Source organism: Chiloscyllium plagiosum, chromosome 1 (assembly GCF_004010195.1).
Source record: "Chiloscyllium plagiosum isolate BGI_BamShark_2017 chromosome 1, ASM401019v2, whole genome shotgun sequence".
Lineage (NCBI taxonomy): Eukaryota > Metazoa > Chordata > Chondrichthyes > Orectolobiformes > Hemiscylliidae > Chiloscyllium > Chiloscyllium plagiosum.
In genome coordinates this window covers 6766582-6779598 of record NC_057710.1, presented here as the reverse complement: position 1 = coordinate 6779598, position 13017 = coordinate 6766582, and the positions used below count along the sequence as shown (strand labels likewise).

Below are 13017 nucleotides of genomic sequence, written 5' to 3'. Positions count from 1 at the left end.
ATAAATTCTTGATGTCACAAGGAATTAAAGGCTACGGGGAGAATGCGGGTAAGTGGAGTTGAAATGCCCATCAGCCATGATTGAATGGCGGAGTGGACTCGATTGGTCGAATGGCCTTACTTCCGCTCCTATGTCTTATGGTCTTATCAACTATGGGAATGAACTATCCAAAATGTTCTTTCTTTAACAAGAATTTTAGCCCCTTCTTTTTGAACTTGGACATATACAACACTTCCCAAAACATCAGCATCTCAGAAAACAATTCAGAGCTGAAGTAATTTTTGGAAGTATCTTCATGGTATTAACAGAAGTACTAGAGCAAACCAATTTGAATGGTGCAGTTACCACAGACAGCAACGAGACAATGGTCTGGTTTAGTTATGTTGGTTGAAAATAAATATCAGAAACCATCTGCTTTGAACCAGGACTGTCAATCAGTTAACCCTCAAGGGCAGACAGGAAGAGAGAAAGATGATAAAATAAATTGGAAACATAACCATGGCTTTAACATCTCTCCTCAAAGATGACAATCTGCTGGGGATCAACCTTTGCGGGTATTAACTAGATAAATACAAGGCATTGCCTTGGAAGCAAATTGACCTTTGATTAATCATATTTAAAGTTTGAAAAAAAAAACTGGTATTTCCCCAAGGATCTGGCAGTTTATTTTCTTCCTTGCAAAAAACAAAATGCAATATCAGAACAGGGTGCCAGCGAAGATTAACAAGAGAGAATTAATGATAGCAGAAATCTTTAATTATTTTGTTGTCTCATGCTTAGGAACTAAGGGTTCCATAGCAGACAAAATAAACTCCTAACATATATCCACGAATTACTGGACAAATTAATCTTAAACCTTTTACTGGAAAGATCACAAAACACCTGGAACTGTATCAGCTGTCCAAGATGACCAAAAGGTGAATATTTTGTTTCCTAGCACCACTACCTTTAGTAAAAGGCCCCAAGGTACTCCACAGGGCCGTTCAACCAAAATTTTATACTGGCAAGAGAAGATATTATGACAGGTGTCCAAAAGTTTGGTCAAATATTTAGGTTGGGAGAAGTGCATTAATAGAAGAGAGATTTTTTTTTTAAATCTTACATGGGATGTTTGTAACCACATAACTGTGGGTGTGCAGTCACATTTAGGCCAGAACGCTTCAATGATAGCGACCCCACCTTCTCCAAGCTATTCATGTAAAGGACATTCCTCATCCCTGGAATCATTCTCGTGAATATTTTCCATGTCCTCTCTAAAGCCCTCACATTTTTCCCATAATAGTTCCCAAAAGTTAACCAGGAGTAGGCCATTCAGCCCTTCAAGCCTATTGCACCATTCATTAGGTGTATGGCTGATCTATCATTCTCACCTACCCTTTGAGCACCTCGTTTAACAAGGATACTCCAACACTGCAGTTGAGGTTCAGCCAGGGTTTTCTAAGGGTTCACCATAATTTCCTTGCTTTTGTACTCCCTGTCCATTTGTAAAGTCCAGGATTCCCTCTGCCCTTTTAACCTTTTCTCACTGCTGTCAATTTGTGCACATTTCCCCCCAGGCTTCTCTCTCTTTCTTTATGTTCCTGTATCCCCTTCCAAATTGCATATTTTTCATCCAAAACTTCTCTATTTACTGCATTAAATTTATCTGTATTAATTACTGCATTAATTCTGCCTGACCAATCTACCTGATATCCATCACTACTCTCCCAAGTTTTACTTCACCTGTAAGTTTTGGAATTCAAGGCTGAACTTCAAAATTTGCCAGTTCTACACTTCTCTTTTGATGTTCTGACAATTTATTCAAAGACAATGTATTCAGAGATCTACAAAACGTCAGGCATGACTTACAGTTTGGTTAGAATGTGGAATGCGACCATGGAGTAGTCAAAGGGGAGGTTAAATAAACACAAGAGTAGAAAGGAATAAAAGGATAATTTGATGGGAGGGAAAGAGTTACATGGAGCATAATAAGTTGATTGATGAATGGCCCATTTCTATGCTATATGTATTTTGTAATTAAAAAGCTTGGCCTATAACTTTACAGGAGCAGGATCAGTGGGCGGCTACTGTCAACAGCCAACAGGTTTATTTGGTCACAAACATGAACATTGCCATTTTTATTTCCCTCTTCCCAATCCCTCAGTCAGCAAATATTTGGCTCAAGGTCTGTATTCCCACCTCTGAAAACTGCTCCAGAAAGCTCTGACAAATGGATGCAGTTCTGGACTGAGTGCAGTTCCTACTAGATGAAAAACGTAGTGAGTGGAAATGAGTGACCTCTTCACTTTGTTAAATGGACTGCAAGAGTTCATGAAGCCCTTCCAATCTCGAGGTCTAATGTCCCACCTTTTGGTCAATGTGTGTTCATTGCCACAGAAAGAGCATTCATATTACAGCCCAACAACCTGCAAATCCTTCAGCCACTTGGCACTATTCTCCAAAGGAAGACTGTATGGTTAAGAAAATAACATCAATTCCCTCAATAATCGAGGGATATTGATCCTGTGCCCACAAGCCAATTTCCCAACTGCAGCAACTTGGTAAGGAGTCACTGGTGCAAGAAACAGAATTTAGAGACAGAAAAACAAAACCATCACTTGCCCATATTGTTTTTACTCCTACCTGCAGCATCAATGAATTGTTTTCGTGAGCAGTCATACAGTGAAGCAGGATCACAAACAACACATATTTTACAGAATGACTATATGATTCCATACATCCTCAAAGCACAATACACATAACAGAAAACAATAATGGCTCTGGAATAACAACGAGGAAATAAAAAGTGTCTACATGGCCACTATAAAAGGAAGGTCTGGCAAACAGTCCTCATGAAGAGTTAATAGTTCTCATTCAAACAAGTAAACTTCACAGCACATATTGGTGAGGTCTCTTTCACCACAGATAGTTGGTGACAAAAACAAAAAAGGTGTTCCAGATTCAGTACCACCATTTGGGCACTTTTCTATTGTGTGTAAGAAACATCTACTTCTGTGGCATGATCTTCTTGTCCATCTTTTGCAAGAGGCTTTCCCCAATATTGTATGTTCTCCTCTTCTTCTCACCCATCCCTTAACAGAGTCATCCTACATCTCACCACATGGCAGGTGGAACATTGTAAACAGCTCTGAGGAAGGGTCACCAGACCCGAAACATTAACTGTTTTCTCTCCACAGATGCTGCCAGACCTGCCGAGCTTTTCCAGCAACTTCAGTTTTTGTTTCATTTGTAAACAGGAGTCGGCTTGAAGTTTCTGCTCAGGATGAATTGAGAAATCCTCGTTCCACATGGTCCACCAAAACTAGGAAGCAGGGCCAAGTGGATGTCTAAGAAAATTGGACTGTTGATCTCCTGCTACAAGCCCAAGAGGAACTGAGCTAGGGGACGTCACAATCACATTAGGGCTCTTTTCACATTTAATATAGAGAAGAGGAAATTTGTCCATTCTGGTACCTGGCTCTGTGAAAACATTTTCTAGAGATGCAGTCTTTTGTATCTCAGTATGTAAAATTCATCTCAGTTTCACCATTTAGTCGAACACAAGGACATACCAATGATACCGATCATAGTTTAATCTTTGCTGTTCATAAGATGAGGTAATAATATTGTATCCCTGCTTGTAACAGCACTCGCAGAGACACACGTGAACAAAGAATTACAATTTGTTTTAAGAGCCAAAACAAAGAAATACCCAGAAGAGCTGACTGAATCTATCAAAGGTTCCCAAGATCTTCATAAATTGACTCTGGCTTAATGTTGACGTCGTCCACTGACACTTCTTTCTCCAGCCGCTTGGGCTTCACAACCTTACTGTAGATGCAGTTATTCGAGCTGTTGAAATTGGTTTTAAGCGTTGGCCGCTCAGGGTTAACTAGCTCCCTCCCAGACTCCTTGATGTCTGCCCGCCTGTCTTTTACAAATGGCCCGCTGGTGGGTTTCGGTGCAGGCAAGGGCTTGGGCTTTTTTGGTTTGGCAGCTTGTGCCTCGACGGCCCTCGGTGGGGGTGAGCCCGAGCCGTCGTCCTTCCCAGCATGCCCTGCCACGCACCCCTTCCTTCTCCAAGCGGCCGAGTCTGCCAGCTGAGCTTGGTCGTAGATGGCAGTGAAGGGGGGCAGGGGGTAGGGGGCCCGGGCCTCCAGGACCTGCTGGAATGCCCGGCCCTCCGGCTCGTCGTAGATATGCTCCTCCGCTGGGCCAGCGCCAGGGGCAAGCCGGGAGAAATCCTGGTTCACCCGCTCGTAAATGTCCGCGTACAGAGGCTCCGCCCTCTGCCCTGGCGCTTTCCGGTCTTTGAAGCCCTTCCAGGCCGCAGGCTCCTGGGGCTTGCACGTCGGGACGCTGTCAACTGGCTCGGAGTACAGGCAGTCTGAGCCACACTTGCCGACGGTCAGGGCGTCCACGGGGTCAGAGTAGACGGAGGCCAGATCGCTGCTCGACGCGGACATCTTGGGGGACCTCGGTGGCGTCGGGGGGCCCACAGCCGGGGGCTCTGGCAGACTCCGGTTCTTGAGGAGTTTGGACAACTCCTTCTCCTCCGCACCCCGCGGCGGGGCCTGCTCCTTTCTGTGGGGTGTGGCCTGGCCCTCAGTTAAACCGGATTTGTGGTCAGGGCTGCCTGCTGGACCCCCACTGCTGGTGCCCACCACCACCAACACCTCGGAGGAAAGGGCCGGGGATGCATCAAGTGATGGGCATTCGGGGCTCCGTTCCACTGAGCTCAAGGCAGCATGGTCTCCTGCCTCTGACGGGGGGAGACTTCGGCGGATCCCCTCAGCCTGGGCCTTCTGTTCCAGGATGCTGCTCTCCACCAGCAGGAAGATGTCGTTGCCATGCTTGGTCTCAAAGGTGAAGTTCCCCGCACCGGAATCACATCTGCGCCCAGCCTCGAATGAAAACATGACCTGCCGACAAGAGAAAAAATAAGAGTTAAAAAAGGTGTCACCCAAAGACAGGATCACTTTTGCAAGAAAAGAATCTCACATGAAAGCTCAGTGAAATGATGTATCTTCCTCAGTTTCTTAGTGGCTACTGCAATGTAGAAAATGCTGCATTAAATGCGCATGGTGCCCAGAACCTATCCACAGCAGCATGAGGCTGACCATATACAGTGTTTCAGGAACAAGAACTAAGACAATGGGCAGAACCCCCCTGCTAGTGTTTGAAACGACTTGCCATAGGAGTTTTTAAAACTAGAAGAAAGTGAGGACTGCAGATGGAGAGTCAGAGTGGAAGAGTGTGGAAAAGCACAGTAGGTGAGGCAGCATCCAAGGAGCAGGAGAGTCAACATTTTGGGTATAAGCCCTTCATCATGAATGTGGGAAGGGATGGGGGCTGGGGGTGAGACGGAAGGTAGGTGGGATGCAGGTGGGGGAGCTGGCTGTGATAGGTTGGAACAAATAGGTAGGAAGGAAGATGGACAGGTCGGACATGTCAAGAGGGAGGTGCTGAGTTGGAGGGTTGGATCTGGGATGAGGTGTGTTGGGGGGGGGGGGGGGGAAAAAGAAGAGAAGAGATTTGGAAACTGGTGATGTCGATGTTGATGCCATTTGATTGTAGTTTTTACATCCACCTAATGTGGCAGAAGGAAACGTCATGTAACATCTCGTGAAATGTTATACCTGACAAGATAGCACTTCTCCTATACTGCACTGAAGTCTCAGCCAAGATCTTTATCTTGACTGTGCAGAGGCAATGGCCAAGTGGTATTATATATCTATTAATAGACTGTTAATCTAGAGACCCAAGCTAATATTCTGGTGATGCAGTTTTGAATCCCACCATGGCAGATGGTGGGACTTGAAATCAATAAAAATCTGGAACTAAGAGTCTGACGATGACTATTGTCGACTGTCAGAGAAATCATCTGGTTCACTAATGTCCTTGAGGGGAGGAAACTACCATCCTTGTCTGGTCTATTCCAGACTCAATAATGTGATTGACTTTCAACTATCTTCTGGGCAATTAGGAATGGGTGATAAATGCTGGTCTAGCCAGTGATGTCCACATCCTCTGAATGAATATAAATAATAGCATCTTCTCACACAGATCTTCTCACTCAGCAGTAATGGTGTTACCCACTTAGCTGTGGCTGAGGGAAGTGATGATTTGGAAACATTTGAGCTTCGAGCAAGTTATTCTGTGTTCTGTGTGTTAGATGATAGCCACACTAGTTTGAGTAGTTATGCATTGGCTGATTTTACTTAAGACCATCTGGAACATTATTTTCAAAATAACTTTCAATCCAAGACAGTACTATGATAATTTAAAAAAACAAACAAGAATCTCAGTCTCCACAAGTGCAAGTTGACACAGAATAAATCGAATTATGGCCAAGTCTGTAGTAGAGAATTACACCATTCGGAGCAATTGGTCTTTGATTATGAGATCATAGAATGTCAGAATTTCTACAGCGTGGAAGCAGGCCTTTTGACCCATCGAGTCCACACCAACTCTCCAAAGAGCATCCCACCCAAACCCAGTCCTGACACTGCCACTCTGCTGTCCTCTCAGTGTTTGCTCTCCATGTTTACCTCCTCCTATCTCCATCCACGTAGTCTGATCTGCATATGCTCTATTACTTATTTGCCGAACTAGGTTCCCCTTATGGTATGAAAAAAAAGCGCAAAAATGATAGAGCTCTTTTAAGTCATCGAAGAGATTAACAGGCTGGATATGGGGAAGTGTTGGCCTAATAATTAGGTCATTGGGCTAGTAATGTAGAGAGTGCGGCCAATGCTTTGGGGACACGTATTCAAATCTCACCACCATAGCTGGAAGAATTTAAATTCTATTCATGAATCAGGAAATGAAACCCTCGACATTACCATTTCTAAAACTAGCTTTCATTCGTAATAAAAACCCAGCCAGCTCACTCTTGGAAATCAGTCATCCTTAACTTTCCTACTTGTTGAGTACTGTCGCAACGTGACAGAAGCCTGGCCACTCTGTGGAATGACCCAGCAAGCCACTCAGTTCAACAGCAGTTCGGGAAGGGCGAATATTGGCCTTCCCAGGAACATTGTCTGCAAAGATTTTGCTTTGTTGCTGTGCAGATCTCCAACGTCCATGCGAGGGAGTGACTCCTGGAAGCAGGCACTGTTCACTGGCAGACCAATCAGCGAGCACAGAGCTTTCCAGTAGCTGTGCCTGAACTAATCTGCTTGCCAGTGATGCCCACATCCTATGAAATAATTATCCTTAAGTTAAAAGTTGCAGGTATACGAATAGGGAGGGTTTGGAGGGATATGGGCCGGGTGCTGACAGGTGGGACTAGATTGGGTTGGGATATCTGGTCGCCATGGATGGATTGGACTGAAGGGGCTGTTTCCATGCTGTACATCTCTAAGACTCTATGACTGTTCCAATTGGAGGAGACTGAAACTCGTGAAAATAAAATGCTGGGTGGTCGCTCATAATCCTGAAAAAGGAAATAAAAACCTTCTTCTCATCAGGATGTGAATTTACTACAAATGTCAGCATGCAGAACAGTATAGGTGCACTTAAGGTGAAGCCATTCAGATGCAAGCGGACAAAAATAGGTGAAGTAAATGAAGTTGGAGGTGGCTTGTGTGGAGCAGAACATTGGGCTCTATGCTGCGAGTTCTATGTAACCAAAAAAAAAATCTATCGCACTGTGACAAGGCAAAAACAGACAGCTTCAATCTTCAGCATAGTTGGGCCTTCTGTCTCTCAGAGTGATTGTGAAGAACTCAAGTGGGGAGTCTGCGTCAAGACACCCTGAGCCGGGTTTCCTCTGGTGAGCCACTTCCTCTGTGCAGTGAATTTTAATAAAACTTAATACCTCAAGCTGGAAAATTAAACACAGCAGGTGACGCACTGTGTCAAAAGCAACTAAAGCTGGGGAATGGAAAAACAAAATGTGCACCGTTACAGTTGAAGTGTTAAGATCAGGAGGCTGTCTGTAGTCGTCGGCCTTGTGACCACAATAAAAAGTTATATTTAGGATGCAAAAAGATTTCTAAGTGGCACGTCGATAACCAAATGGTGTGGAGAGTGAATATGCTTTCCCTGTGGCATTTCAGTTTCCATCCAAGGACATAAATAATTTGAAGTGATTTAAAGATTAGCCGTGTGCAGCATTTTCTTTTTTGACTCATCTGCTAGCTTCCTAGAACATTTATAAAACTTAAATGCATCCAAAATTGCTTTTTACGTTTCTCCTAAGCGGGGAAACGAAAACCAAGGGACACAGATTAAAAATAATTGCCAAGAGAACCTGGGGCAGAGAGCTGAGGGAGGGGCATTGCTTGGAAGAAAGAAAAGATGATAAATCAGGAATGCAATGCGCGAGAGGATAATAAAGCAGATTTATTGGTAACTTTTCTGAGAGAATTGGGTGAATACTTTCAGGAAACAACAGGAGAAGTCAGACGAAGCTTGATTGGCTCTTTCAAAGATCAAGCACAATGGGACGTATGGCCTCCTTCTGTGCTGTGTCATTCTGCGAGTTTAATTCGGGTTACCTTAACTCATTAATGCCGACCAGGTTTCCTCAATGGAATTAGTCCCATCTGCCAGCATTTGGCCCATATCTCTCTAACCCCTTTCTATTCGGGTACCTGTCCAGATTCTTTTAAATGTTGTAGTTGTAATTGTTTCCACGTTCTGAAAAAGCTGCCTCTCAGGTCCCTTTTAAATCTTTCCCCTCTCATCTTAAACCAAGACTCGCTAGTTTTGGACTCCCCTACCCTAGGGAGACGACCTTGACTATTCATCTTATCTGTGCCCCTGATGATTTTATAAATCTCCATAAGGTCACCCCTCAGACTCTTACGCTCCAGGGGGGGGAAAAAAAAAAAAAAAGAGTCCCAGCCTATCAGCCTCTCCTTATAATTAAGACTTTCCAGTCTCGGTAACATGCTTGTAAATATTTTTTTGCACCATTTCCATAACATCCTTCCTATAGCAAGGCAACCTGAATTTTTGACACCAGCCTGAGCAACTAAAACTGCCCTGAGGAGATTTCTGTAAGGGATTAGCAAGAGGAAGTTCTCCCTGGCTAGCAGCAACATTCCCTTTAAGTTGTACAGTCACAAAGCCACTCAGAGGCTCTGTGCATGCCAAGACATTTAGGGCCGGGATGAGGAGAAAATGTCTTCGCCCAGAGAGTGGTGAACTGGTGGAAATATCTGCCACAGAAAGGGGTTGAGGCCAAAACATTGAATGCTTTCAAGAAAGAGTTAGATATATTTTCTTAGAAATAATAAGATCAAAAGGTATTGGGGAGAAAAGCAAGAACATGGCACTGATTGAATATGATCATGGCTGATCATCCAATGATGGAGCAGGCTCAAAGGGCTGAATGGTCTACTCCTGTTCTTTTTTTGGTGCTTCTAATGGCTTTTGCTGTCAAGCCATGACCTGAGATTGGCAGAAAAATTAGAGGGAATGGAGGCCATCAGACCGTACTCTCAGAATAGAGGTGAGGAAATTCCTCCCCTCCTCCACCCAGTCACATGTGCACAGAGGATTGTGGAACTTTTGAATTGTTTCAGAGGCTTGTGGTCTTTCCATCATTGAATATATTCAGCACTGGGATTGATAGGATTTTTGCTTTCTCAGGAAATCGAGGGATGTGGGGAATAGATGGGGGCAGTGCAGTTGAGGCAGAAGATCAGCCATGATTGTATTGAACTGCACAGGTTTAAAGTGGCCAAATGACATATCTAACAAAGGAGAAAAAGAAGTGAACAGGCTGACAGGTTTACAAAACAATACGGGGGCCCAGGGCCAAAGCAGTTGGAGATATGACTGCACAGCTGGACTATTTAAAACTGGGGATATGCAGACAATATAGTATGATCTTAACAGACCGACAGTGATTACATTCCTTATAACAGTTTAAATGCCAAACTGGACCGTGCCCAATTTTACCTTGTCCCTTCCATACCGCCGCAGAAGCTTATAGGGCCAGTTGAACAGAACTTGATCAGATTTGGTATCTTTTAGTGTGAGCTTCTCCTTGTCTGCTTTAAGAATGTACGTCCCATGGAGATTACATCTCTCTGCTGCTTCTGTCTTCTGCACGTTCACCCAGAACTCATTCACTGTGCATGGGAAAGGAGGAAACAAGGCGGTTTAATCACAAGAATGAATCAAGGAGAAGGAAAGAAAGCAACAAGACATCAAGTTTAGTTTTCTGATTTACGGCGTGCTGATATCAGGTCAGCAACGTAAAATCATTGTTGCACCACTCAATTAGATCTGATTAATTATTGTTACATGTTCTAGGTACTGTGAAAGGTTTTGTTCTGCGTGCAGTACAAGCAGGTCATACCATACAAAGTGCGTTAGGGTAATAGAACAGGGTGAGGAATACAATGTTACACCCCAATATTTCAGAAAACAAGTGGGTGCAAATGTCAGACACTCACCCAACATTTTGGAAATAGCCAATCAACAAGCTATTGAACCAATTAAAGATCAACTGAACATTTTCAGACTTTATTTATCGGGTGCTTAAAACGTATGTAGATGGGCATTTGAAGTGTCATATGGGGTCAGTGCTGGAAAGTGGGATTAGCGTAAATAAGTAGTTCCGCGCTGTATGACTCTATTACTCTGTGAATAGGACATTTTATTTGCTCAATCACGTACATTTTTAAACGAGTGGGTAAATAAAGCAAACAAATAGCCTATAAATGTTTGGATGGATCTTCAATAGTCTCAGTACCATATCGATTGGTTATTTCTAAAATGGTGGATGTGCTTCTGATATGTGTTGACATAATGGGCCAAAGGGCCTCTTCTGTGCTGTATCTATGGCTCTATTCTGAGCTGATGGTAAGAAATAAGAAAAGGTAGAAGACAGAGGGTGGTGTGGAGGGTTGTTTTTCACAATGGAGGCCTGAAGGAGTGCCACAAGGATTGGTGCTGGGTCCTCTACTTTTTGTCATTTACATAAATGATGTGGATGCGAGCATAAGAGAGGTACAGTTAGTAAGTTTGCAGATGACACCAAAATTGGAGGTGTAGTGGACAGCGAAGAGGGTTACCTCAGATTACAACAGGATCCGGACCAGATGGGCCAATGGGCTGAGAAGTGGCAGATGGAGTTTCATTCAGATAAATAAGAAGTGCTGCATTTTGGGAAAGCAAATCTTAGCAGGATTTATACATTTAATGGCAAGGTCCGAGGAAGTGTTGCTGAACAAAGAGACCTTGGAGTGCAGGTTCATAGCTCCTTGAAAGTGGAGTCGCAGGTAGATAGGATAGTGAAGAAGGCATTTGATATGCTTTCCTTTATTGGTCAGAGTATTGAGTATAAGAGTTGGGAAGTCATGGTACGGCTGTACAGGACATTGATTAGGCCACAAAGTCTTTTCCCTGGGGTCGGGGAGTCCAGAACTAGAGGGCATAGGTTTAGGGTGAGAGGGGAAAGATATAAAAGAGACCTGAGGGGCAACGTTTTCACGCAGAGGGTGGTACGTGCATGGAATGAGCTGCCAGAGGATGTGGTGGAGGCTGGTACATTTAAGAGGTGTTTGGATGGGTATATGAATAGGAAGGGTTTGGAGGGATATGGACCGGGTGCTGGCAGGTGGGACTAGATTGGGTTGGGATATCTGGCTGGCATGGATGGGTTGGACTGAAGGGTCTGTTTCCATGCTGTACATCTCCATGACTCTAAGAGGGCAGGTATTTTCAAATTGATACCCAAGACTATCTTTTGGTTCCAAACGCAATCCCTCTACCAGTGGCCATCTCAAACCAGATTCCTGATTGGACACAGAACAACAACACCCCCACAAACCGCTACCCCCCTCCCCTACAACCTCAATGCCAACTGGAGGCTCAATGTTTGATTTGCCAGGAGAGGGTATAAGCAAACCCCACGTTTCTGTTCAACTTCGCTGACATCACCAGACACCATAAAATCCAGCTTTTGTCTCAGAACGGATGATAGATGCCCATCTCCCCAACCTTGCTCACCTCCTGAGAATCTTTTGTAAGCATCAAGTTCTAAAGCCTGGATCCCCTCTCTTGCAGAATTTTATTGAAAGAAACAGCGATTTCTTTTGTCTTTAAAGTGTAAAGGTTATTCAATTAACGGATGTGCAACGTGATGACGAGACAGAAATACTTGGAAGTCTTGCAAGTGAGAAGCAAAGAGCCAGGGTTCTATTTGGACAGCTGTTGGCAAAGGTATGATGGGCCAGGCCTTCTCCTGTGCTGCAAGGTTTTGTTTTTGTCACTGGTGTTACAGGATCGTGGGTGGCACAGTGGTTAGCACTGCTGCCTCACAGCGCCAGAGACCCGGGTTTAATTCCCGCCTCAGGGGACTGACTGTGTGGAGTTTCCTCCGGGTGCTCCGGTTTCCTCCCACAGTCCAAAGATGTGCAGGTCAGGTGAATTGGCCATTCTAAATTGCCCATAGTGTCAGCTGCACTAGTCAGAGGGAAATGGGTCTGGGTGGGTTTCTCTTCAGAGGGTCGGTGTGGACTTGTGGGACCATAGGGCCTGTTTCCACACTGTAGGGAATCGAATCAAATCTAAAAACTTTCATAGAACCTTGGTTAGAGCACACCATGAACACTTTTAAAGTCTGTTATGAAAAAGACATATATGAGACATTGAGAGAAAGGTATTGTAAAAAAAAAGTTCTATGACAATGATAGCAGAATGAGATGCGGTATGGGTCACAAAAGATGAAGCAGCGATGTCTCTTTTCTCTGGAAGAAGCCGAGGTCAGGGGGAGGAATACTTAGCCAAAGCCTAAGCCGGTTAATATTTTTGACAGTACAGTGGCTCAGTGGTTAGCATTGCTGCCTCTCAGCGCTAGGGACCCGGATTCAATTCCAGCCTCGGGCAACTCTGTGTGGAGTTTGCACATTATCCCTGTGTCTGCTTGGGTTTACTGTGTTCCCACAGTCTAAGGAGGTGCAGATTAGCCTTGGTAAATGTGGGGTTACAGGGAATAGGGTGGGATGCTATCTCGAGGCGTACTGCTCTTCGGAGGGTTGGGGGGAACTCAGTTGGACGAATGACCTCTTTTCA

At 44.3% G+C, this 13017-nt stretch overlaps 1 protein-coding gene across 2 annotated transcripts in view; it reads right to left on the bottom strand.

Moving 5' to 3' along the window:
* Positions 1–75: 75 nt before the first annotated feature.
* dok1b (docking protein 1b) overlaps positions 76–13017 on the bottom strand; it is a 76795-nt gene continuing 63853 nt past the window's right edge. For both annotated transcript variants that reach the window (XM_043691278.1, XM_043691371.1), the window contains 2 exons: positions 9895–10067; positions 76–4901 (listed from right to left, as the gene is read on the bottom strand). In XM_043691278.1, the coding sequence (XP_043547213.1) occupies positions 3714–4901; positions 9895–10067 (1361 nt within the window). In that variant the 3' untranslated portion in view covers positions 76–3713. The remainder of the gene's footprint in view (positions 4902–9894; positions 10068–13017) is intronic.